General features: G+C 40.7%; 2 protein-coding genes across 3 annotated transcripts in view; one reads left to right on the top strand and one right to left on the bottom strand.

Moving 5' to 3' along the window:
• The window catches only part of PANK4 (pantothenate kinase 4 (inactive)), a 62,064-nt gene extending 59,408 nt beyond the window's left edge, over positions 1 to 2,656 (top strand). For both annotated transcript variants that reach the window (XM_063435861.1, XM_063435862.1), the window contains one exon: positions 2,213 to 2,656. In XM_063435861.1, the coding sequence (XP_063291931.1) occupies positions 2,213 to 2,426 (214 nt within the window). In that variant the 3' untranslated portion in view covers positions 2,427 to 2,656. The remainder of the gene's footprint in view (positions 1 to 2,212) is intronic.
• Positions 2,657 to 5,738: 3,082 nt separating this feature from the next.
• LOC134577677 (glutamate receptor U1-like) overlaps positions 5,739 to 26,375 on the bottom strand; it is a 45,880-nt gene continuing 25,243 nt past the window's right edge. The window contains exons 5-12 of the mRNA XM_063436538.1: positions 25,685 to 25,741; positions 21,554 to 21,733; positions 18,729 to 18,955; positions 17,346 to 17,443; positions 16,146 to 16,366; positions 13,576 to 13,801; positions 9,399 to 9,646; positions 5,739 to 8,144 (exon numbers count right to left, since the gene is read on the bottom strand). Of these exons, the coding sequence (XP_063292608.1) occupies positions 8,052 to 8,144; positions 9,399 to 9,646; positions 13,576 to 13,801; positions 16,146 to 16,366; positions 17,346 to 17,443; positions 18,729 to 18,955; positions 21,554 to 21,733; positions 25,685 to 25,741 (1,350 nt within the window). The 3' untranslated portion in view covers positions 5,739 to 8,051. The remainder of the gene's footprint in view (positions 8,145 to 9,398; positions 9,647 to 13,575; positions 13,802 to 16,145; positions 16,367 to 17,345; positions 17,444 to 18,728; positions 18,956 to 21,553; positions 21,734 to 25,684; positions 25,742 to 26,375) is intronic.

Here is a 26,375-nt window from a genome sequence, read left to right as displayed (position 1 = left end):
AAAGATTGCGTTCCAGGACACCCAAAAATACTCTGAATCTGGAGGTAGTTTTTTTTTTTCTCAAATCGCTTGGTGGTGAAGGGGTTAACGTATATGTATTTATGTGCCAGCTAGGTGTTAGAAGTGTACGTGGTGGGCGAGGAGCCCTAATGACAGAAGTTTGCTGACCAGGAGGGATTTTCTTGCCGGTGATGCAGAGTCTGACTTCTAGAGCCAAATCAAATTTATCAAGGCTTACTATAATATATTCAGCAATTCATAATGGGTTAGAAGTTTTCCCCTCAACTGTAATCTGTACTGCATAAAACACCTGTCAGCACGTGGTGTTAATAGATTTTTCAAACTATACAGCAGTTTTGAATATACTACGATAATAATCTGAAAGTTCCAATGCTACGCGATGATAAAGCAAGTCTCTGATGTGCAGTTATGTTAACAGGTAGTCATGCCTCATCCATTAATCAATAACAGATGGAGCCTATTACCATCTCTTTCCTGCTGCTTCAGAAAAGATTTAATCCCATTATTAGTGGACAAAAATGTAGAACAGAGACAGGAGGCCTCTCCGGAACATAAAAAAGCATACATTACTTTAACTTCCTAACTCTGCAAACATTTGTCTGCAGGCGTAGCAGAAATTGTCTAGCTTTTATTTTTCTGTTTTTATATATGAAAGACCGGTAAATGCTTTTTATTCTGGTATCACTTGATCAAATCCTTACTTGCTTTACAGGAACACTGTGTTGTGCACAATTCTATACTTACTTTCTTTTATCATACGTTTAATTAACCTGTTCAGAATGAACAGCATTCTCCATGCATATTCTGTAATAGCTGGGTTTATAATTGTAACTAGTACTCATACCAATATGAATTAAGATGCTCAAACTGTGGATTCTGGAATTTCTATACAGAACTCCTCAAAACTTAAATACATTATTTCAATGGATTTATATATTTTGTTAATTCTGAGTTTTGTTATTTTTTTTTAAAATTTATTTATAAATGTTCTAATCTTCATTTTATTTGAAGGTGATCCAAAAAGTGTTACAACATAATTACATTGTGATTTAAAGGGTTACCCCAACTAAAAATAGTGTTTAAAGAAAACATTGTTTTTGGTCACTTACAACTTATCTCCGCTTCAGTGCCTCGGCTGCCGCTAGTTTTTCCTGTAGCCCAGTCGTCCCCTGGGGGATGGATGTAAGAGATGGCGGGCTGAGGGTAGGTCACTTGCTGTCATTGGCTGTCTAGTTCCAACATGTTGTGTGTGCTGACAGATACCAAATATGCACAGATTTGACATTAACCTCTCATGCCACCTGTGTAACTCCATTTTCTGGGATAGCTAAACCCTGTATGGGCAGCATTTTATAGCGAAATGCTGCACATACACACTGCAGGCACAATAACCACTTCAAAATGTCAGCTAGGTCAACTCTGCACAAGAGTTGCATCGACTTCACATGATGGTTTTGTTGATGCCCATGGTGTGTGATGGTTTTGTGCTTGTAGTCTTAGTGCAAAGGCCCAAATGAAGCAAAAAACGTGTTCGCTGAGCACAGTTGTATAGTTCACAACACTTTTTGTACAGTGATCAAGGGGTCCACGGAAGATTACCCTCTACACCAGGGGTTTCCAAACCAGTCCTCAAGGCACGCCGATTTAGAGATTACCGAGTTGTGTCCGTGTGTTTTTTTTTTTTTTTCTTTAGTTTTTTTTCTTCTAAAAACACCATAGACACAACTGGGTAATCCATAAATCCTGGACTAGTAGGCGTGCCTTGAGGACTGGTTTGGAAACCACTGTTCTAGACCTACAAAAATAGGGTGTTGATGGGAACATTGGTGTATTTTTCCGAAAAAAAGCAAAATCAAGGTTAAAATGTTTAGATCGGTGCAATGGGCAATATTTATGCTAACTTCTCACATTTTGCTATAGTCAGAAAGTTGTGAAATTTTATTTATTTTTATTTTAAATCTGATTAGCTCACTCAAAAAAAAGAGTTCTTATCATCAGTTATGTTGCACCATGTCCTACTTGTGTGATTGGTGAGCTCTGCCCACACCACTTACAGTGTCACTCCACTTGTACATTCACCAATTCCCCCCCTTTTCTAATTTCTTTACATTTAACATTTGTATCTTTTAACATTGTGTGTTTTTGTTAATTTAAAAGCCTTCCAACTATTTTTTGCATTTGTTCTCTGCAGCCGCTTGGACAAAGGCCTTGCCATGCTTGTTAAAGAAAGAAACACTGATCTGGTCATCATAGAAGGCATGGGTCGAGCCATCCACACGAATTACTACGCAGCCTTCCAGTGCGAGAGCTTGAAACTGGCTGTTATCAAGAATTCCTGGCTTGCCGAGAGACTGGGTGGAAAACTTTTTAGTGTGGTATTCAAATATGAAACTCCTCCTAAGTGAGGACACTACCAGCTCTTAAAGATCCATTTCTCGCACATTTTATTCATTGATTGTAAAAAAACCAAAACCAAACCACACATATATATATATATAAATATATATTATAAATTTTTATTACAAGGGGTGGGACGTTAAACTTGCTGTATTTATATTGTGCTTTTGTGCAAATTTAAAAAGGGCACTGTGCGGCAGTATAAATATATAAATAAATTTAAATTATATATACATTATTCTTTGCACATAATTAGTAATTCTTTCACTTTCTATAAGTATGACATTCTGTTTATAAGCAAGTAGTACAAATTATATGTTTAATGAATGTAGGTTGACGACAGCTGTAGATCTTTTGTTGAGTAACAATCCCATTGGAGTCTATGTTCTTTATAAATTGCAAATCTTAAAGGGGAATTTTTAATGTTTACTTATCCTCATATTCAACAAAATTATGTTTTTCGGTCTGAAAAATAAAATGAGAAGGAGAGATCCACAGCTGGTCAGCACTTAGAGAAGAGGAGAAACATGAATAATGGTGGTTATGTCGCATTTTCTTTTACGTTTGTGCACATGCGCCATTTGTTATGTATAAAACTGTTACTCCACTTTTAAACATTGGTGACTTTTTTTTTTTTACTTTACCTATGCTGTAATGCACCAAAATAATCTAACTTTCTGAAACAATTTATTTTTTCTTTCGTAATTCTTTTTTTGTGTGCAAATCATTAGGTACAAATATATTAGCAGTGTCACGACATTGTACAGTATAAGGCTTACTTATAGAAATACATGACTTGCTTGGACATTGCACCTTTTTTTGTAAATATTCGGCTCAACAATTGCATCAGGTAGTTAAATATAGTAAACTGTGGGCGACAGGGTAATTGAGAACGCAAATTAAGTGCATCGCCTGCAGCGTGCTTACATGCGATAGTGTGAGTAGGATGCTAGTTGTTTGGGGCTACGTGGAAATTGGGGTCTGTGGTATCTTGCTGGGTTCAGCATTGAGGGCATCCTGGCAGCCTTATATAGTAGTCAGTGTTGATGTATTCATGTCAGGTGAACTTGGGTAGCTTATATAGACATATAAAGGGGCATTAGGAGAAGGCTATCTAGAGAGTGGAGCATTAGAGTTGCCTGAGCCGGGAAGGTCGGTCGTGAACATCTGGGGTTTAGACATAGGCGGTGGTGACTACTATATGTTAGAGAGGTGCTCCAGAGCAGGTATTACCCCTTTACCATGGGGCAGTAAGGGGGAGAGGTTGTATCACTGGAACTTAGTATGCCAACCGAGCACATGTCTTAGGGACACAGAGCGTAGTGGGTTTTCGGCCACCTAGAACAGGGGTACTGAAATATTAAAGAGGATGGGTCAGGTCTTTGAACTTTTGCCATTCCTAGGTATAAATGCAGGTATGTTATCAACATTCCATTCCCGGGGTTGCCCACCTGTAGGTCAGTCCAGCAATTTGGAGAACCGTGGTAATGGGCTCCATGGATTTGCGCCAGAACAATGTGGACCTGCTCAAGTCCTGGAAGAGGTTGATATGGCATGACTCAAATTCATGTGGTCTTTCCTTTCAGAGCTGTCATCAGGCTGATTTTGTCAGATAACGTTTGACAGTGTAGTATGAGGTCACGGGGCACTGCTGTAGGTGCCTGAGTTGACTTGTCTATTCGGTACACTCCATCAAAGGCAAAGTGTTTGGCCTGCCTTGTTGGGATTATTGTGGACACCAGGCGTCTTATAAAATTCAGGAGCTCTTCTAAGGGTACTGATTCTTCTAAGACCTTTATGTTCTTCCTTCTGCCTTTGTCATCCAGTGTTGTGATTTGCCTCGAGAAGGACTGCAGGGCTTGTACTGGTTTGCCAAGCGAGGTCAGGCCTTGTTTTAGGTCTATGATGTCTTCCTCCATGGCTTGAGTAAGCTCAGTCACTGCTTGTACCTCTGTAGAGGGCACTGTTAGGTCTGCCTCCACATTTGTTGTAGATTGCGTTGCAGACCAGCCAGCATGAGTTGAATGTCCCTCCTGGATGCAAGGGCGGAGTCATCTGCTTCTTGTGGTGTGTCTCTGCTAGGACCCTCCACAGCTGGGCTGTGCATGGAGTCTGTTCCCTTTTGGCACTGGCAGTGAGGCCTCCTGAAAGGTTTGAGCCTGGGCCTGCAAGGGCGGTAGTAGCATCTGCCCAATGTCTCTGTGTCTTTGGGGTGAAAGGAAGCGGTTTTTGGGATCGCCGCCCCATGGCAGTGTTAGTGTGGCCGTCGGGTTGTTGAACGGTCCACTTGGCGGCACTCCACACTGGGTGGTCCCCGTCCAGCTTTCAGAGCCGTCCACCTACACAGTAGAACTTAAGTCCCCGGTTGCGGTATTTCGTTGTCTGGCATCTGCTTAACCCCTTAAGGACACGTCATGATTCCCTTTTATTCCAGAAGTTTGGTCCTTAAGGGGTTAATAGCCTGGTCCAAAGGCTGTGCCCGCTAGTCCCATTGTGAGGCTCGATGCTGTTGATTGTGAGCAGATTATATCACTGTTGCTCGGAGAGCGGAGAAATGGCGGATGTTCTGGTGCGCTGCTAAGCTCCGTCCCCTCTTTCTGACATTTTATGAATTTTTGTTTTGTCCCTTTTTTCCTGGTTATTCTACCATTGATTGTAATTACAAAATAAGACCAATGAGTACCAATCAAATATTTCCTAGAAAAATACATTTGCAATTTAAAAGGTTTGTTTAAAGTAAAAAAAATAAATTGTTTCAGAACATCCACATGACAGACAAATTTGTCAATATGAAGACAAAAAAAAAACAGGTGCAAGAGTTTGTAATTTATTTTTTTACATTTTTTTTCTTTGGGAGTAACACCTTTTGTGAACCGAAAAAAAAGAACCCAGAAAATAAAGTGATGCACACTAAGTAATATACATTCAAAAGAAAACCGAGCATCACTAGAAAAAGAGTTTAGCACAAGTTACAGATGACTTTAAATGTTTTATTCAAGTATTTAATTTCCAGGGAAGTCACCGTTTTTATTTAGAATTACAATTTTAAAAAAAAGTTTTTTATGGCACAAATGAGAAAATACATGTGACTAAAAACGTTTATTTTGTAGCTTAGTAGTTGCACATCAGCAAATAATTATTCAGGTAGGACATTAGTATTACTTTAAAGAAGTATCTCTTATTTTGGCAGTGAATTCATGAGTTTTAGTTACCGGTACTCACAATGATGTTACAAATACTATTGTTAGTATTACAATAAAACAACACCCTTCTCTAAGAGGGCAATATGCCAATATAAAGCTTAAACACTTAGTAACACATTCAGAATCATTACACATTTTAATACATGTAGCTTACTTCGATGTTACATTTATTTTAGTAATGTACACCCAATGAATGAAAACAGTGATTCATTAAATGCACCCGTGTTTAAAAAGTAAGGTCTTAACACTGGGGTGGTCACTAAATAGTTAAATGTGGTGAAGTGAAAACAGAATTGAAAGGCTTATGTCAAAGCTGAAAAAGAAGTCCCAATTTGTTAGAACTCCGCAATTATAGTCCCGTTTTAACAGTTTGATTTTCTGTTAACTAACAGAATACATCCCAGATTTGCTTAATTCTATGGGACTTGCCAGATTTTGCAAAAATTGAAACTCTGATATTTAGTAAGCTCAACTCATGCGTTAATTTGGGGAGATGGAGTGAATGTGTTCATCTGGCTCAGAACAATTCTGTTGCTGGCTGGATTGATACAAAGTATGGTATTTGAACCATACCTAATTTATTAGCAATCAAATTCAACTGCTTTAAAATGATCTTACAGTGCTTGCATTTGTTTAACATTTCTTTTAAAGCTACTCTGGGTATTGTATCTTTCTTTTAGAGCAGTGGTACCCAAAAGAGAGATCTCCAGATGTTGTAGAACTACAGCTACCATGATGCTTTGTCATTCAAAAAGAATTCTAAAGGCATGCAAAGCATCATGGGAGCTGTACTACAACATCTGGGGTTCTGCCTTTTGGGCATCCCTGTTTAAGACTATGCTCTTTTATAAGGAGATACAATTTGGAAATTGATTGGTTGACCATGCTGGATTTTTGGCATTATTATGGCAAACCTGTCTGGTTCAAATGGTTTCTCAGATCAATTTGGAGGCAGTGTGGTAAATTGCAGAGTTTAGTAATTGGCCTCTGAATTGCTCAGACATATACAAATTGGCTATCTTCAATTTAGCCAAATCCGAGTTTAGTGAAAAACCCTGTAAGATGTGTATTCACTATACTTCAAAATCTTCAGATTCTATCATGTCTTTACAACTTTATTTAAAGGTGCATCTTCACATACTCGTCTTTCTTCCTAGTTACTTCGGTTAATACTGAATGCTATCTTGGTTTTAACTTTGTGGTTCAAATAATGTATTTCTGTGTAGATTAATTCCGAGTTCATCCTATAACTTGGCACATTTCCACACCACAAATGCAAATGTTCTATGAGATTGTAAAATGCATCAACAGGCTCGAATGACAACCTATGCAAATTTTATACAAAGCATTTCTGTAAACGAGGATCATTAACACTGTTTATTGTTTAAACGGAATCTGGAAATACTAATTTAACAAGCGAGCAGATTCTCTATTACACACATAGTAAATCGTCACATATTATTTGATAGAAAAACATGCATCTAACAAAGGGTTTAAACTATGATTACTCTGGAATCATTTCAGTAAAGTTGATATTTGTTTTACGGACAAGCCATGTACTTACACCACATTTTAGTTAATTCACTTCAATGTAGCAAATCACTATCGCTCTACAATACAAACTGTGTTTCTATAAACACTATTACAACCATCTACTCATTTTTTTTGAGCCTGAGCTTATAGTATTAATGTATCCATTACTCATTGGACACCCATATGGTATTGAAAGTTCTAACTCAAGCTGGCTTTGCCATTATGTAGGTATGATAATAATGGTGTACGATATACCAGAGAATAAAAAGTTTTTAAAAGGTGTATTTACACCAAATCAGTGACTTCAAATCAGAATTCCAAAATGTAGGCAAAAAATAGCTCATATAAAAACATTCTACAAGTAAGCCATTGTCATTGCTTGGATTTGCTATACTTCATTTTGCAACTCAGATTTCAATGCCCTATAAAGAGTTTATTGAATAGCATATTAATTTCTTTTTAGCAAGTTGGTCTAATTAAATCCTTAAAGGACTATTAAGATCTTATGTGATACATCTGATGTTCTGAAAATAAATTGGTGCTTTCAATATTTCCTCCGGACTTTTTAGATCGAAAACATCACATAGTTGGTTACTACTTTACAAGAGTACTAGGTAATGTGATTATGTATATAATGGCAGTGATTGTGAGCTGGCGCAGATAATTGTTTCGTTATATGTTACTAAAGGAGTCCCTGCATAGGGCAAAATGTTAAAATCTTATTTTTTTTTCCTACATCCTCGAATTATACAAACTACTTGCAAAAAATAGCGCAGTAATGTTTATGTACCGTTCGTTTAAATGAAGAAAGAACAATACTCTTGTACATGCAAGCAAAATGTAAGCTGCAGCTGAAAATGTTTAAGGGGGGGAGGAGGTTATCGACATAAAAGCTGCTTAGGGTTTAACTTTTTCTGAATTCTCTTGGGTTTCTTTTCTTGCTCCAATCCTTTGACTTATTTCCTCTGAGAAAGCAGAGCAACAGGACTTCTGAAAAGATAGAAATAAAAAATGGTAAGCGTTTCAGAACAGAGCTAAAATACATTTAAATGCTGAATAAAGGAACACTATAAGCACCATAACCACTACAGCATGCTATAGTGAAAATGGTGTCATGAGTGCCCTGATGCCTCCCCCCTGTAAGTAGTCGAACCATTTTTAGTAACTTTGACATGTTCTCTGGGATCCTCCAGGTGCTGCTCATCAAGAGCTGGAAGCTCATGGTTAGAAGCTTCTATTAGCTCTCCTGAGCTAAGCTCTGCAGGGCTGGCACACCAGCTGAGAGCCTCTTAGCCATAAGCAGAAATCTGCACAGATGGACTTGGCTCAATGAAGAGTTTTTGGCAAAGACTAGGTATAGAGATGTACCCAACAGACTCCTGGTAAGAAGTCAAACCTATACCAAACGCTTTTCTGGCACAACAACCACTAAAGTATGCTGTAGTGTTTATGCTACTTGGAGTGTTTCTTTAACAATCCGTTATCAATATGACAATCTATGTTAACATGAAAAAAGACAGAGAGAGAAAAAGACAAGCATTTAAAAAAATTTCTTATCCGACTTCTACCATGTGGTAAATTTAATTATTCAAAGTACATCTGTCATGGCTTTGTGGACATGGAAATAGACCACGCTATTCTTATACTCCTCCAGAAAGCCCAAGCAACTGGAGGAGGGTCCTTCTGCTTTCCCCTGTCTCTCACTTGTTGGTGTAGACCTCTGTGCTGAAAAGTGATTGACATGACTGGGGAGAGTCCATGCCTTTAACCTTGCAACAAAATCTATACACATATTAACTACAACATTAGAAACACCTGCCTAGTTTTATGTAGGTCCCCCTTGTGCTGCCAAAACAGCTCAGATGGATCCAGGCATGGACTCCACAATACTTCTGAACATGTCCTGTGGTATCTGGCACATTAGCAGGATATCCTTTTAAATCCTGCAAGTTGTGAGATTTATGAATTGGATTTATTGTTGCAGTACATCCCACAGACGCTCGATTGGAGACCAAGGCAACACCTTGAACTCTTTGTCATATTCCTGAAAAATATTTACAGTGTGGCCACGTGCATTATCCTACTGAAAGAGGCCACTGCTATCCGGGTACACCAATGCCATGAAGGGGTGTACGTGATTTCTAACAATCTCTAGATAGATGGTATGTGTCAAAGTAACATCTACATCAAGGCCAAGACACAAGCTTTCCCAGCAGAACATAGCCCAGAAACAGTGCTGCTTACCTGCTGCAGATCTGCATTGTTCTTTGCTTTGCACATCAGTTCAATCAAAGACACAATTAGACCTAAAGCCAAGCCAATGCCCAGTATAAGAAAGATTCCACCTAAGGTGTGTGGTTGAACTGGGGTCCATCCGGAACTGCCTTTCGTTGGACAGCTGTTTTCCCACCACTTTTGACGCAGGTAATCTAGGTTGCCAGATTCAATTTTTTCCAATATGGCAATAGACAGAGGTTTGATGAGTGGAGAATCTATAACACAAAAATAATTTAACAAATTACACAGACAAGCATATAATTTTCCATAGCTGTTAATACATATTATATCTATAACCTTAGATCTAGATTTTTTTTTTTTTTAAATTGAAAACATTTATATCTATAGGATTATTCGGTCAGCAATATACACCGATCAGCCACAACATTAAAACCACATGTCTAATATTGTGTAGGCCCCCCTCATGCTGCCCAAACCGTTCTGATGTGTCAAGGCATGGACTCCAAAAGATCTCAGAGCATATCCTGCGGTATCTGGAACCAAGACATTACCAATAGTGATGTCGCGAACATTAAATATTGTTCCGTTATAATTCTGTTCGTGAATGGCGAACGCGAACTTCCGCAAATGTTGGCGAACGTGGTGAACCGTCATAGACTTCAATAGGCAGGCAAATTTTAAAACCCACAAGGACTCTTTCTGGCCACAATAGTGATGGAAAAGTTGTTTCAAGGGGACTAACACCTGGACTGTGGCATGCCGGAGGGGGATCCATGGCAAAACTCCCATGGAAAATTACATAGTTGATGCAGAGTCTGGTTTTAAACCATAAAGGGCATAAATCACCTAACATTCCTAAATTGTTTGGAATAACGTGCTTTAAAACATCAGGTATGATGTTGTATCGATCAGGTAGTGTAAGAGTTACGCCCGCTTCATAGTGACAGACCAAACCCCCTCGTTTAACGCACCGCAAACAGTCCATTTGCACAACCGCAAACTCCCCATTTGCACAAGGTTGGATACCAAGCTAGCCATGTCCCGTTCCTTGTCCTCACTGATGTCATTGAAGGTCTCTTCCTCCACCCAGCCACGTACAACACCAAGGGTCCCCGAAAGGTGACAACAAGCCCCCTGTATTTTTAATTTTTTTTTTTTAAATGTACACTACTGTTACACCAGATATGAGTTGCACTGGTGTGACACTGTGCCCTGGCAGGCCCTGAAACGCACACGTGTGAAGGAAACTGACTGCTATGATATTACAGTCAAAACCTTTTTTTTTAAATGCAAGCTATTGGGACACCAGATATGAGTGGTGGCACTGGGACCACCTTAAAAATATTGGATATCGCAAAAAATCATGATCACTATATACTTTCTCTACAAACCTCTAAAACGAACCAAACTACTCATCCATCCGCTATACCACTTTATCCCACCTAGAACTAGTGCCCAGTTAAAATACTTGACTCTTACTTACCCACACTCAGTCATGCCACACACATTTCACCACTACTCTCACTGAATCCCTCTGACTACGGCTAAATTCATCTTCTACATCAGAACACTACTCCAAAGATTGGGTTGTATCCATGTCTCGGGTCTTTCATTTAGAATAGGGGCAGCTTCGGTCTCCTTCAACACTGACACTCCAGTGCATATTATTAAAAGATTGGGCAGATGGAAATCCTCAGTCTACAACCGATATATTCCTCATCCCAAGAAAGAAATGAGGAAAGCTTTTAAAAGTTTGGCTTTGTAAATTTGATGCAATAAGTGTGTTTTTCTTTAATACCTTTTCACCCTCTTTGCATGAACCCGATTTACATATATTACTAATATGTTTCTGAACATATATATTATATTATTCACTCACTCACTCACTCACTCTCTGGGCCGGCCTAAGACATCATGCTGCCTAGGTCCAACGATAAATGACTATGGGGAATAATGTATAATAAACACAGGTTACTGGCTATGGGAGGATAATGTATAATAAACACAGATTACTGGCTATGGGAGGGATACTGTATAATAAACACAGGTTACTGGCTATGGGGGGATAATGTATAATAAACACAGGTTACTGGCTATGGAGGGATAATGTATAATAAACAGGTTACTGGCTATGGGAGGATAATGTATAATAAACACAGGTTACTGGCTATGGGGAGGATAATGTATAATAAACAGGTTACTAGCTATGGGGGGATAATGTATAATAAACACAGGTTACTGGCTATGGGAGGGATAATGTATAATAAACACAGGTTACTGGCTATGGGAGGGATAATGTATAATAAACACAGGTTACTGGCTATGGGGGGATAATGTATAATAAACACAAACACAAAAAAAAAAATGAATGCAGCTTCAGAATTAATCTAAATTGTATGCGGTCTAGGAGGTGGGAGGGAGGGTATGCTGCTGATTGGCTGGAATGTGTCTGCTGACTGTGAGGTACAGGGTCAAAGTTTACTCAATGATGACGAATAGGGGGCGGACCGAACATCGCATATGTTCACCGTCCATGGCAAACGCGAACACGCTATGTTCGCCAGGAACTATTCGCCAGTGAACCGTTCGGGACATCACTAATTACCAACAAATTGCTTGGTGGGGCCTCCATGGATCGGCTTTGTTGTTCCTACAGATGCTCAATCAGTTTAAGAGCTGGGGAATTTGGAGGCTAAAGCATTATCTTGAACACTTTGTCATGAACATTTTTTGCAGAGTGCATTATCCTACTGCAAGAGGTCACTGTCATCAGGTAATACCAGTGAAATTAAGTAGTGTATGTGGTCTGCAACAATATCTAGGTAGGTGATACATGTCTAAATATCATCCTTATGAATGCCAGGACCCAAGGGTTTTAAGCAGAACATTGCCCAGAGCATAACACTGCTTCTGCTGGCCTGCTTTCTTCCAGTAGAGTATTCTGCTGCCGTCTCTTCCTCAGGTAGACCAAGCACATGCACCCGGCAACCCACTTGATCTAAAAGCAAACGTGAGTTATCAGACCAAGCAACCTTATTCCATTCCTCTATGCTCCAGTTCTGACACGCACGTCCACACAGAGCTCTTTTGGCAGTGGACAGGCGTCATTATGGTCACTCTGACCGGTCTGCGGCTACGCAGCCCCATACACAAGAAACTGTGATGCACTATGTGTTCTGACACCTTTCTTTCATGCCCAGCATTAAGGTTTTCAGCAATTTGAGCTACAGTAGCTATTCTGTGTGATTGGACCTAGCGGGCTAGCCCATGCTCTCCAAGGGCATCAATGAGCATTGGGTGTCCATGACCTTGATGCTGGTTCACCGGTTGTACTTCCTTGCACATCTTTTGGTAGTTACTATTCACTGCATACTGGGAACACCCCAGAAGACTTTTCATCACTATTTGGCCCTTGTCAAAGTCACTCAGATCTTTTCACTTGCCCATTTTCCTGCTTCCAACACATGAAATTCAGGAACTGATTGTTTATTTGCTGTCTAATATATTCCATCCCTTGACATGTGCCATTGTAACAATATAATCAACGTTTTTCACTTCACCTCTCAGTGGTTTCAATGTTGTGGCTGATCAGTCTATTTCTTTCAACAACGCATCATTCGTGAGCATTTTTTTCATTGTAAATTTAAATATACAATTGAGCAATATTTACATTTTTTCTTTCACGACCGTTTGTCTCTAGTTACCCTTTCAACTTCATCTTGCATTTTTTTCTTCTACCATCAAGATGTTTATTCAGTAACCCAGGAATTGTGTAGAATTTAGTATTGCAAATTTCAGGCTAACAGTTATCCAACTCCATCTTTTTTTCCCTCCAACTTTTTCCCCTTAAGCCATTTACTTTGCTTAATGTGCAATTTCCTTGTCAATTCTCCACATTTTCTGATTTAGTAAATAAGACAAACGCGTTTCCACGTGCATAAGCCTCACCCCTGCTCTCCCTTTCTACCAGACTTATTTCACGGCCTCCCTTTATATCTCTCCAAATCCCTATAGAATGCCCAGCAGCTTCTGCTGTTTTTTGTAGTAACAAGAATGATGCTTAATTGATGCTTCACTGCTCCTTGAGCATTTCTCTTTTTAGCAGAGTAGTACTTTTAAAATAATATTATATAATATTTACAAACTAGCCAGATGTAACTTTTTAAAAGAGCAGTAGACATACCCAGTGTGGCAGCAATGCCATATCCTCTACCAGCGATCACTTCTGGTGCACGGGCAAGATTGCAGTGTCTGGCCACAACAAGGTCCTGCATAATGGATTCTCCCAGGAAGGCGTAATTACTTTCCATTACTCGTCGAACTCCTTCAGAGAAAGATTTTACTAGAACCAAATCCTTCTTTTTTTCCATCTGCTCATAAATCATTTGGTAGGTTGGATTCTTAGATATCTGTAACGGAGAAATAAAATGAAAAGTGGTTCATGTTAGATTGTTTTATTTAAAGGGACACTATAGTCACCAAGATGACTTCAGCTCAATTAAGTGGTCTGGGTGCCAGGTCCCTCAGGTTTTAACCCTTCAGATGCAAACATAGCAGTTTCAGAGAAACTGCTATGTTTACATTTGGGGTTAATTCAGTCTCTAGTGGCTGTCTTCCGGACAGCCACTAGAGGCGCATCTGCGATGCTGGAGGCACATTTCGCCTCCATCACGCAGAGCGTCCATAGGAAAGCATTGAGAAATGCTTTCCTATGGACACTTTGAATGCGCGCGCGGCCGGCTCCGCTGATGTCGTTTTAACCCCTTCAGCACCACGGGGACTGAGGGCACTATAGTGTCAGGAAAACCGCTTTGATTTCCTGACACTATTGTGATCCTTTAAATGTTCTTCTAGTGTATTGTTAATGGAGATCTAGCATTAAAAGTAATCATTGAAATGTTAGGACTTTGCAAAGTAGCACATTTTAAAGTACCGTATATATTCGAGTATAAGCAGACCCGAATATAAGCCGAGGCCCCTAATTTTACCCAAAAAAACTGGGAAAACTTATTGACTCGAGTATAAGACTAGGGTGGGAAATGCAGCAGCTACTGGTAAATTTCTAAATAAAATTAGATCCTAAAAAATTATATTAATTGAATATTTATTTACAATGTGTGGATATAATGAATGCAGTGTGTGTGTATGAATGCAGTGTGTGTGTATGAATGCAGTGTGTGCGTATGAGTGTAGTGTGTGTATGAATGCAGCGTGTGTATGAATGCAGCGTGTGTATGAATGCAGCGTGTGTATGAGTGCAGTGTGTGTATGAGTGCAGTGTGTGTATGAGTGCAGTGTGTGTTTGTGTATGTGTTGGTGGGGGGTGGGCATTTTGATTGTTGTTATTTTATTAATTATTATTTTAATCATTTTTTTTGTTCTATTATTATTTATTTTATTAATTATTATTTTAATTTTTTTGTTATATTTATTTTTTTCATCCCCCCTCCTTCCCTGGTGGTCCAGTGGCATTGGCAGTTCAGTGGGGGGGAGGGGGCTGGCAGAGCTGTTACTTACCTCTCCTGCAGCTCCTGTCAGCTCCCTCCTCCTCCGCGCCGGTCCGTGCAGCTCCCCTGTCAGCTCACACTGTAAGTCTCGCGAGAGCCGCACTATGACCCCGCGGCTCTCGCGAGACTTACACTGGGAGCTGACAGAGGTGCTGAACGGACCGGCGCGGAGGAGAAGGGAGCTGACAGGAGCTGCAGGAGCGGTAAGTAAACGCTCTGCAGCCCCCACAGCCACCAGTCTGTATTATGGCAATGTAAGTTGCCATAATACAGACAGTGACTCGAGTATAAGCCGAGTTGGGGTTTTTCAGCACAAAAAATGTGCTGAAAAACTCGGCTTATACTCGAGTATATACGGTAAATACATTTACTTTAGATACAAGAGGTGTAATTATTATTTTCTGCCTTTAGTATTGACATCACTTAAAACAAACTTCTGTAAGCCATAGTGACTGGAGACTACTTGTACGTGTGTCAACTGATCCTCTCAGCCTATCACTGGCCACTCGGCCAAACCTTCCTCATATTGAAGTGTAAAGAGGGACAAAGCCAGGGAGAGTAATGATGGTGCCAGAGCCCCAAATTCATAGTTAAATTATTCCAATACTGGGTTAACTTATGAAGGTTAGATGGCGCCCGGGCCTTTAATTACTGGACGTTGTGATGGGCTGGGAGTGTTCCTTCAAAATGCAGTAAGGTTTGTTCACTAAAGTGAGAATTCAAAGTGAATTTAAAATTTAAACCGGAGTAGCTGAAGTGAAACCATAGCTGTCTACGAGAATTTTTCCAGTTCAGATTCAGCTTCCGGAGCAAAACGATGGTTTCCTCTTTGTTTGTTAATATTAAAAAATAAATAACTTTTGAACAAAATCTTCAAACCTGTCTAGGTTTCGAAATATGAAAGTATACATATGTAATTATTGTTCTGATGTAAAAAGTTTTTTTGCGTTATATGACATACTACTTGACCTTCCCCACCAAAGCAATTCTACAATATATATGTATCCAGTTACAATGTGTCTCACTAAACCCACGGCTTGGACATCAACATACAGGGTAAATCACAGATTAACTAAGCATAATTTCATTCGCCAGACAATTGTTTTCAAGGATGCACATAGGTATTCCTCATTTGCTAATTGGATGTTTGATCGTGTTGATTTACAAAAAGTATTATTGTAACTTTTTGTAAGAAGCATTCATTGCTCAATAAAATTCAATTAAAAAGCTTTTTTTATACATAGACCTTAAAGAACTGGAACGTGGAGGAGCTGTTGATTGTTCCAAACTCAAGTTTTCTTTGTTTGACCAGATCTTCGAAGGTTTGAATTTGTGTGGTTTGTTCTGTTCCGACGTTTAAAAATGCCGCAAAGCTGGCGATATAAGCAGCCAACAGGGTTATGGAGAACACCCACCAGATAACGGCTATTATTCTGGCCGAAACAGCTTTTGGATGAGGTTGGGCACCTGTAGTGGAGGAACATATTAATGTGTTGACATTGAGTAGCAGCAACAAAAATGTTTACGTACAGAAAGATCCCTTATATAAGAGGACTAGGATCTATTGTCATACCTCTGAGTTCTTTTGTCTGTCTTTTCTCAGATCTCAGAATTATAGGAGCGTTAAGAGTTTATTATGGAGCTGACAGTGATTAAAATTAATTTATTATGATTTTAACTTTGAGTGAATCTGCTTAAAATTAGTCTGCATTGATAAGATAATTTGGTGTTGGTTCTACATGACTTAATTATCAAAGCGAGTCGCAGTAGATCACAATTACATTTTGGGGAATTTACCAGGGTATTTGAAATGCGGGTCAGAAATAGGCAAGCTTGATAAATTTTTATCAATTGTCTCTGACTTAAAAATTGCCATCACTTGATGTACACAGCAACAGCCTAATTTCCAAGCATCAAATGTTTATTTTCTTAATATGCAGGCTAATGTTTATTTGGTGCATAACTCCATATGCTCAGGGCCAATTTCCCATTAGGCAGAGTAGGCACCCAACTGCAGGCACCTGTCCACTAGGGGGCGTCTGTTTACCTCACTAAAAATTTGCCTTTTTGAGCAGTGCTCCTGTGCCCCCATCATTGGCTAGCGGGACATAGGAGCTGGGGCTCCTATTTATATTGAACGGAGAGGACACTAGTCCATGTTTATAAATGATAATAGGTTTTGTTATAAGTTGAATTTAGATATCTCTCTGACAGTGTGAGTTGGTTTATTGCCATAATTCAATAAGTACAACATTATGAAACCAGTGGACAAATGTTACATACATGAGCAAATATGCTGTCTGAAAGGATTCTTTCATATCATGTTATCATGTTTCCTTTTAGAACAGTGCTATCACTGGATTTGTGTATAAATAGATCAGCATCTTCTACTGACTTCTGACATGCAGAACCATTTCAAACAGCAAGAGGTCTTGCACTCTCTTACCTTGCAAAGTGAAAGCTCCGATTCCAAACCAAAGACTATTTAAAAAGGTAAACTGGTTTTGTTCACTGGAAGTGTCGGCCCATTCACAAGGACTTAACCTAGGAAAAAAAAGTACTAATTAATGAATACTTTCAATACATCTTCATCTAGTTATAGTAACGGTTTAGGCACCATAACCACGCCAAGGAATGCTAGTTGTTATGGTGCATTGAGTACAGGGTGGGGGAGGGGGTGTGGGTCCTGCTTCACTTCTAAATGGTTTACTTAAAGGAACACTATAGGGTCAGGAAACATGTATTCCTGACCCTATAGTTTTAATACTGCCATTTAGGTGGCTTGCCCCCCCCCCGGGCTCCCTTAGAAAGGGTTAAACCATACCTTATTTTCAGCTCTCCACGGGTCTGCAGGCACTGGCCCTGTGCCGATCCACCTCTTTGGCTGACATAATCTAATAGTTTTGCCCCAGGGAAAGAGGCAGGGCGGGGCCAAACACCACCCTGGCCAATCAGCATCTCCTCATAGAGATGCACTGACTCAATGTAGAGTGTGGAGATGCTAAACTTTAGTTTAGGAAGCACCTCCAGTGGCCATCTGAGGAGTGGCCACTGGAGGTGTCCCTAGGTTTTAAGTAACCACTGCCTTTTCTATTAAAACACAGTGTTTACTGCAAAAAGCCTGCAGGGAGTGACTATACACACCAGAATAACTACATTAAGCGGTCGTTGTTCTAGTGACTATAGTGTCCCTTTAATCTTTAGTTAGATTTTTTTCTGCTCGGCATCCTGTAGCCTCACAACATACCAAATCATTCTAGCAATTGGTGCAGTGATAGGCTAAGAGCTCTCACCTGATTTTCTTAGCCAAACATTGCTGGCTACACCTGAAATGGCGTGAAGTGGAGCATTGCTCTGCCTCCCCCATTTTGTCATTGTGGGCTGGGTTTTAGGCTGCTGGGGACAGAGAATCTCTACTAAATGTTGCGTAAACTTTGAGGTCGGACCCAGGGCCCATGGACTGCAGGCACTATATGTTTTAAAGCGGTTATGGTGCCTATTGTGTTCTTTTAACCTTATAACACATTTCATTTTGGGGGATAATAAACAGTTCTTTGATATTCTGGATTCATACAGAGAGATCATAAAACATGTAAAATGAGTGTAAACAGCATAAGAGCATAAGGTTAACATGGCCCTGTGCGAGAACATGCACATTCGTGAAAAGACATAGCTACACAGTCCAATTAAAGAATGTTTAAGAAAATTACATATATACATAATATTTGTTAGCACACAATACTAGATAAATAGGTCTAACAAAGAGTTTACAGTTGGTAAAAGGGTTTTATCTGACTGTGGATGTTGAAGTATGAGATATTTATCTTACCTGCCAACAAGGAATAGACAGAGACTGGTGACCAAGTAAGCAGTCACTATCCCAATCCATGTCTCTCTGCTGAAGGGGTTTAAGAATCCAAAGAAGTTTGAGCTCTCTGAAGTTGCTTCCTTCCTCAGCAGTATACTGATTCCAGTTTGTAAGAAGGGTTTGGTGAAAGATATCTCTTTTTCTCTAGCAGAGGTGATTGTTAAAGGAGCTACAACCAAATCGGCTTCCTAAGGATATACAAACAAAGATATGTAACATGTCACAATATACTGACAAAGTACGAGGTTAGTCATTGATACTTCGCGAAAGACCAGCGTTAAGTTCTATGTGATAATGATGCACCCCCTATAGCTCTCACGTTTAAGTGACAACATCACACCATTGAATAAAACATTGAAAATCACCTATAACTGTGTTAGTCTTTATGTAATATGATACTCCATTTTTTTTTTACATATGAATTGAAGATTTTCCACTGCCCTTTCTCTCCTTGACTACTGTAATCCGCTTCTCAGTGGTCTTACGTGCTCCCAACTTGCGTCGTTACAGTCCATAATGAATGCGGCGGCGAGGCTCATCTTCCTGTCCGCCCGCACCTCCCATGCCTCACCCTTCTGTCAGTCCCTACATTAGCTTCCTATAAAATATAGAGCTCAATTTAAAATTATGGTTCTTGCTTTCAAATCACTACATAATGCTGCTCCCACCTATCTATCCTCCCTTATACACAAGTATGTCCCGTCTAGGCCCTTACGATCTGCTGAAGACTTACGTCTATCTTCTGTCCGTACTCCCACCTCTGATGCTTGCCTTCAAGATTTCTCGAGGGCTGCACCGTTCCTGTGGAACTCGCTTCCCTCCTCTGTTAGATGCTCACCCAGTCTCCACTCCTTCAAAAAATCGTTAAAAACTCACTTCTTCATAAAAGCATATCAATTAAACTGTTAATAGCTCCCAACTGATTCCTCTCTTGCAACTGTCACTAGTCTAATACTATCCTTACCTTTTTGTGTCATTTTACCCCACTCCCTCTAGCATGTAAGCTCATTGAGCAGGGCCCTCAACCCCTCTGTTCCTGTGTGTCCAACTTGTCTGGTTACAACTACTACTACTACTTCCGCTGCGGAATTTGATGGCGCTATAGAAATATCATAATAATAATAATAATAATAAAAATAATAATTTTGCAACTGGCAATCTGATCCTGGTCAGTAGACGGGTGGATTGAAGAATGGTTTTAGCAGAAGGTTTAGTCCAAGTTAATATTAAATGTTATGAATTAATTGGTAATTCTCTTGACATTAATGAAAATGAGCAACAAGGAGCCTGTTGTGGTCAGAAACAAAATACTGCCATTACTGTCTGACCATTACCACTCTCTTTATTCCCACAGGAAATGGAATACCTTAAAGCGACACTCCGAGCACCCTTTAAATGATGGAACACGGAGGACTCCTGTTTCAGTCTCCCTGTACACAGTGCCATATTGCTGCAGCTATAATTCTGCTCTTTAAATAACTGTAAATGAGAGAGGATTTGCTCTTCTCTGCCCATGGAAATATTTGTATGAGGTACATATCCTGATACCAGTGAATCCAGAACCCTATCTCGGGAAGAGAGGGGGTACTGGAAAATTACTCAAAGTGTTATCCTAAGTACCATGGCCATTTCATTATTTATAAGTGGTCATGGTACATGAACCCCATGTGTACAGCATTTTAGCAATAAACGCTGCACATACTGCGATATTTTATATTGCTGCTGCCGAAGGTGTAACTCCATCTCTGACAGCTTTCATTACACAGTCTGGAACCAGGGCTCTGGGCTTGCCAATGTGAATTCTGTTCACAAGGTTTCCATGGAGATTCATTGGCAGAGAACGCTTAGCCACTATCATTTGAGGTTTGATGCCCGGAGGGACCCATGTAAGTGGCAAACCTTTGTAAAACAGTTTGCCCCTTTACAAGTGAATTGAACTAGGATACTCCTGGGGTCATAACCACTACAGCAGGATTTAGTGTGCATACTGCTTGGATTAACTCTTTAATTGCACTGTAGCATATACATTTATTTTACATATGAATATGCATGCACAGACAAGCCCAATGACAGGCAACCACATTGACAGAAACACACAAACTCACTGAGGGACAATCCCAATGACACACAGACAAGATCATTGAATGACAATCCCACTCATCGATACACACAGGCAAGCTCATTGACACACGCACATACAGAGACATCATCATTGACTGACAATCTCACATACAAAATGTCACAATCAGCATGCACTCAACAAATTAGGTCAAACAGTCCAACAGCCTCAACATTCACCTTTTGCTCCCCAGTGCTCCTCCGAATAGGGAGAAGCCGCAAATTCCCAACAAGCGAATTTGCAAACAAATTTGGAGGGCAACACAGTGGATAATGCAATTAAAAGGCTGTCTCTATTCAGAGCCAGAGAACATAGAACAACATCAATCACTACTGCAACGTTTCGGCTGTAGCCTTAATCATGCCTAATTTAGCAAATTGCAGTTTATACACCATTTCCTTTCATTACTTGTGATAAATGGATTTGATGTCAGGCAGTGATCTACATATCTCAAAGAACCCTAGTGCGAAGGTGTTTATGTGATATGTTGAGAATGAGATCTTCCTGATTGGCTCAGCCGCTTCCTGACTCAGTGAGTGCTCATTGCACAGAAGTTGTAGAACTTATAGATTGGCAGCAAATGCAAATTTAAAGAATATATATTGTTTCAAATTCATATTCAATGCACTTTCATAATGGTGAGAAGGAGATAACAGTGACTCTTTACCTTTCTAATAATCTCTCCAACCATTCCATTCCAGTTTCCATCTTGGTCTCTAGCTCCGTATCGTCCATCTTTTACTACATTAATTGTGTAATTAAATCCCAAAGACTGTGAGAGTTCAGAAAGCAAGTCTACACAGAATCCTTCCATCTCTGAGCTACTCGTCATCGCGAAGGGCTGTTCCTATAAATTAAAGATATATTTAAAGTATTAACTCCAAACAGTGTAGCTCATTCCTAAGTAAATACATGCAAAACAGGCAAAAGAGAGACACGTACATTCCTTCCATGTATTTTTAGTACATCCTGTTCAATAAAGGACGTATCTTAACTAACAAGATAAGGTCTGGTATTTTTGACCTCAGTGTGGACCCTCTGCTATGGAAGCATTTGCACAGAATTTAACCCCACCCCACCCACTGGAGGGGACTGGCTGGCTGGTCTCTGACCTAGTACCCATTCATAGCACAAGTATATTAAATGATGAACTTGTGCTGTGCTGCCAGAGACAATTCCCTGGAACAAAATTGGGATGTCAAGACAGGACACCGAAATTGGGATTCTCAAGCTGCAATTGGAACTGCTGGGAGGCCTGCTCCCCACTGATATATTTGGAAAAGAGAGGCAAAAGCGGTTATGATTTTAATGTTCCGCCTTATTATTAGATTTTTTTGTTTTAGTTAAAAGGACACTACAGGCCAGGGCTGGACTGGGCCAAAAATTTGGCCCAGGCACTTAAAGACAGAGCAGCCCACTAGGAGGGGCGGGGCCAGAAAGGGGGCATGTTTTGTCATCACCATTGACAAGCATGCCCCCCTTTCGCCACTCAAAATGAGTATGTTAGTGTGATGTCCATCTAGAGCATCCAGTGGTCTTGGGTGAAGTAAATGTCCTGTTTTTTAGGGGGCGTTGTGCAATGTAATCATGCGCTGCCTTTGCTGGTGACTTGTCTCTGCTGTTCTCAATAGCGGGATACCAGAGAAAAAAGAGGAATATGGCTGTCAAAGTGTGCTGTGCATGTGTGGATATGTTCCCTGTGGTGTTGAATGTGTTTGAAGGTTGCTTTTGAGATTGCATGTGTATAGAGCAGACTGTTTGTGTTGTTTTGTGTGTGTGTAAAGGCGTCTGTATGGCATACCATGTGTGGCTAGTGTTTAGTGTGTGTGTATGTGTATATGTGAGTGTCGGAAATGCAGTGTGTTTGTGTGAGTGGTGTAGTGTACATATAGGGATATAGAGTGTGTGAAGTATTTTTGTGTTAGTGCAGGGGCTGTAGTGTGTATATAAGGGTATAGAAAGTATGTTGTGTGCTTGTGTGTTAGTGCAGATGCTGTAGTGTGCATATATATGGGTAGAAAGTGTGTGTGTGTGTGTGTGTGTGTGTTAGTGCAGGGGCTGTAGTGTGTGTGTATATAGGGGTACAGAGTGTGTGTAGTGTGTTTTTGTGTTAGTGCAGGGGGTGTAGTGTGAATATTAGGATATCAAGTGTGTGCAGGGCCGGCTCGTCCATAAGGCGGCACAGGCGGCCGCCTTAGGGCGCACGGGCTCTGGGGGCGCAAGATTTCAGTGACCGGCAGGAGGGAAGCTCTCCCTCCTGCTGGGCCACCATCTCGGCCCCCGGTGCGGCGTGCGGCTGTGCTGAGATCAGAAGCGGCGAGGGAGCTCTAACCTCTCTGCTCTGCTCCCTCGCGCGCTGCCTGTCTGCTGATACCGCGGGAGCCGGAATATGACGTCATATTCCGGCTCCCGCTGTATCAGCAGACAGGCAGCGCGCGAGGGAGCAGAGCAGAGAGGTTAGAGCTCCCTCGCCGCGTCTGATCTCAGCACAGCCGCACGCCGCCCAGCAGCCCCACTGGACCCCAGGGAAGGATTCATCATCCACACCAGCTCTCCAGGTAGGGAGGCTGGGTGGAAAATATTTATTTATAAAATAATTAGTGAGTGTATGTGTGTGAGTGTGTGTGTGAGTGTATGTGTGTGTGTGTGTGTGAGTGTATGTGTGTGTGTGAGTGTGTGTGTGTGTGTGAGAGAGTGTATGTGTCTGTGTGTGTGTGAGTGTATGTGTCTGTGTGTGTGTGTGAGAGTATGTGTCTGTGAGTGACAGTGTGTGTCTGTGAGTGACAGAGTGTGTGTCTGTGAGTGACAGAGTGTGTGTCTGTGAGTGACAGTGTGTGTCTGTGAGTGACAGAGTGTGCGTCTGTGAGTGACAGAGTGTGCGTCTGTGAGTGACAGAGTGTGCGTCTGTGAGTGACAGTGTGCGTCTGTGAGTGACAGAGTGTGTGCTTCTGTGAGTGACAAGAGTGTGCGTCTGTGAGTGACAGAGTGTGCGTCTGTGAGTGACAGTGTGTGCGTCTGTGAGTGTATGAGTGTGTCTGTCAGTGTATGATGAGTGTGTTTGTCAGTGTATGAGTGTGTGTCTGTCAAATCAGTGAGAGTATGTTTGTCATTGAGTCTGTGTGTGACTATCAGTGTGTCTGTCAATGAGTGTCAATCAGTGTGGGTCTGTCAGTGTCAGTGAATGAGTGTGTGTCAGATCAATGAGTCTGTGTCTGTCAGTGACGTCTGTGTGTTTGTCATTGAGTGTGTGACTTTCAGTGTGTACAGAGTGTAGCGGAGCGGAGCGCGGTACAGGAGCTTCTGTTTCCTGTACCTGGCCAGACTGACAGGAGGTGCTCACAGAGAGAGCACTCCCTGTCAGTTCGGCCGGGTACAGAAAACTGAAGCTCCTGTACCGCGCTCCACTCCGCTACACTCTGTACACACTGACACACCAGGAAGGGGAGTGTGACCACTAAAGGGGTGTGGGGTGCACCAAGGGACAGGGAGGGAATGGGAGAGAAACACCAAGAGACAGGGAAAAGAGGGGGTAGGGCAGAAGAACACTAAGGGACAGGGAAGGGACCATTAATGGTCAGGGAGGGGAGAGGGGCTGGTTAAGAGGCACATAGGTGAAGATGTTTTTTTTGGCGGAAAAATGCATCTTCGCCTATGTACCTAAAAATCCAAGCACCGGCCCTGAGTGTGTGTGTTTTAGTGTAGGGGCTGTGATGTGTGTATATGGGCTTAGAGTGTGTGTAGTGTGTTTGTGTATATAAACAGCCCCTGTTAGTGCAGGGGCTGTGATGTGTGTATATGGGTGTAGAGTGTGTACAGTGTGTTTGTGTGTATATGGGTTTAGAGTGTTTGTGTGTTAGTGCAGGGGCTGTGATGTGTGTATATGGGTTTAGAGTGTGTATAGTGTGCTTGTGTGTTAGTGCAGGGGCTGTGATGTGTGATGTTTTGCCCCCTGTGCACTCTTCCTTCCACCGGCCCGTGAGGAGACAGAACTCCCTCTTTGGGCTGGTGTTACCCTGCATGGGCCGGCAGGGAAGATCCCTTGATCTCTCCTGCTGGCCTCGGCCCATGGCCATTGCGGCCCACCGGGCATTTGCCCGATGGCCAGTCCGGGCCTGCTACAGGCCCGCTGACCACTCCATCTCGATGAAGTGGTCTGGGTGCACTGTCCCTGTCCCCTTAACACAGCAATGTTAAACATTTCAGTTTTAGAGAAACGTCAATGCTTATATTACAGGGTTAAGATTGCCTCTAGTGGCCGTCTATCAGATAGAGTTTGCCTCTTTAAAACGATGCTGGATGTCCTCAAACTTTCCTATGGGGAAGGCCTAATGCGCATAAGCTTCCCCCTTAGTGCTCACGTCCGAGGAGGCAGAGGGGGAGCCAGCGCCAACGGACCTTGTCGAGGAAATATTTAGTGTTCACAATATAGCTTTGAATTCCTAACACTAAAGTGTTGTTTTAAGTTTTTTTTTTTTTTTAAAGATATCTTTTTTAAAAAAATAACAGAAAAAAGTTAAAAAAAGTTAAAAAGATATCTAAAAAACAAAATTACAACAAAACAATTATGACAAAAGTTAAAAAGTAAACAATTAGAAAAGGAAAAACATGATGTTAAAATAATGAATTTTTTAATTTGTGTCATGAATAAAATTGCAGCTCGGTCTTCAATTCACGGTTTGGTACATGAAATGAGTTATTTAGATTTTTTTTTTCTTCTGTCAAGAAAACTATAATGTACAATAAGATCCCCCTAAGCATTCTTAGTTGGAATAAAATGAAAATGTAATTTTCCGCTTACCAAGATTGTAGTTACAGTCAACTTTTCTGGGATCTGTCTCTTTGTGCGTTCTTTATCCTAGATTTAAAATGGTAAAATAACAAAATGAAAATAAGCAAAGCAAAATAAATGCATTTTATGTCTATTCAAGTGTTTACAGTGTACATTTGCAAAAATAAAATTATTGTGGAAAAAGGAAGAGGAAAGTTAATAACTATTTATAGTATGCCCATCACGAGGCTTTTTTTTTTTACACAACTATTATGGCCTAAATTATGTAATTTGGTTTTCCAACTCAACCACAATTTTGCTCAGTAAAAAAAAAATCCCTGTGAGGTCTATTCACAAAACATTAGATTGTAGTGAATTAAATAAAATCAATGACGAAAACAAAGTGACACAGTTGTTCTATAGTGGAGTCAGAGAATTTTGGTATTATAGGCATTTTATTGGCAGAATTGTACAAGTCGCTTTTATATTCATTACATGTGACCGTTAATACATTTCTCTATAATGGATTTTGTGGTTTCGTTAAAGTGAATATAAATCGTCTCTGAATGCATTGAATACATCATATACCACAGAGATACATGAGGTACTCAATGTAAAGTTTAGAGATATTCACTCACCATACCTCTGATCAAGTGACGCCATATCCTTAATTTCATTGGTGTTACGCTCCTGTACCCACCATCACCACTCCGCCTGCACT

Source organism: Pelobates fuscus, chromosome 11, assembly GCF_036172605.1.
Source record: "Pelobates fuscus isolate aPelFus1 chromosome 11, aPelFus1.pri, whole genome shotgun sequence".
NCBI classification, from domain to species: domain Eukaryota; kingdom Metazoa; phylum Chordata; class Amphibia; order Anura; family Pelobatidae; genus Pelobates; species Pelobates fuscus.
Note: the sequence above shows the minus strand (reverse complement) of the source record. Positions and strands in the feature narration are given on the sequence as shown.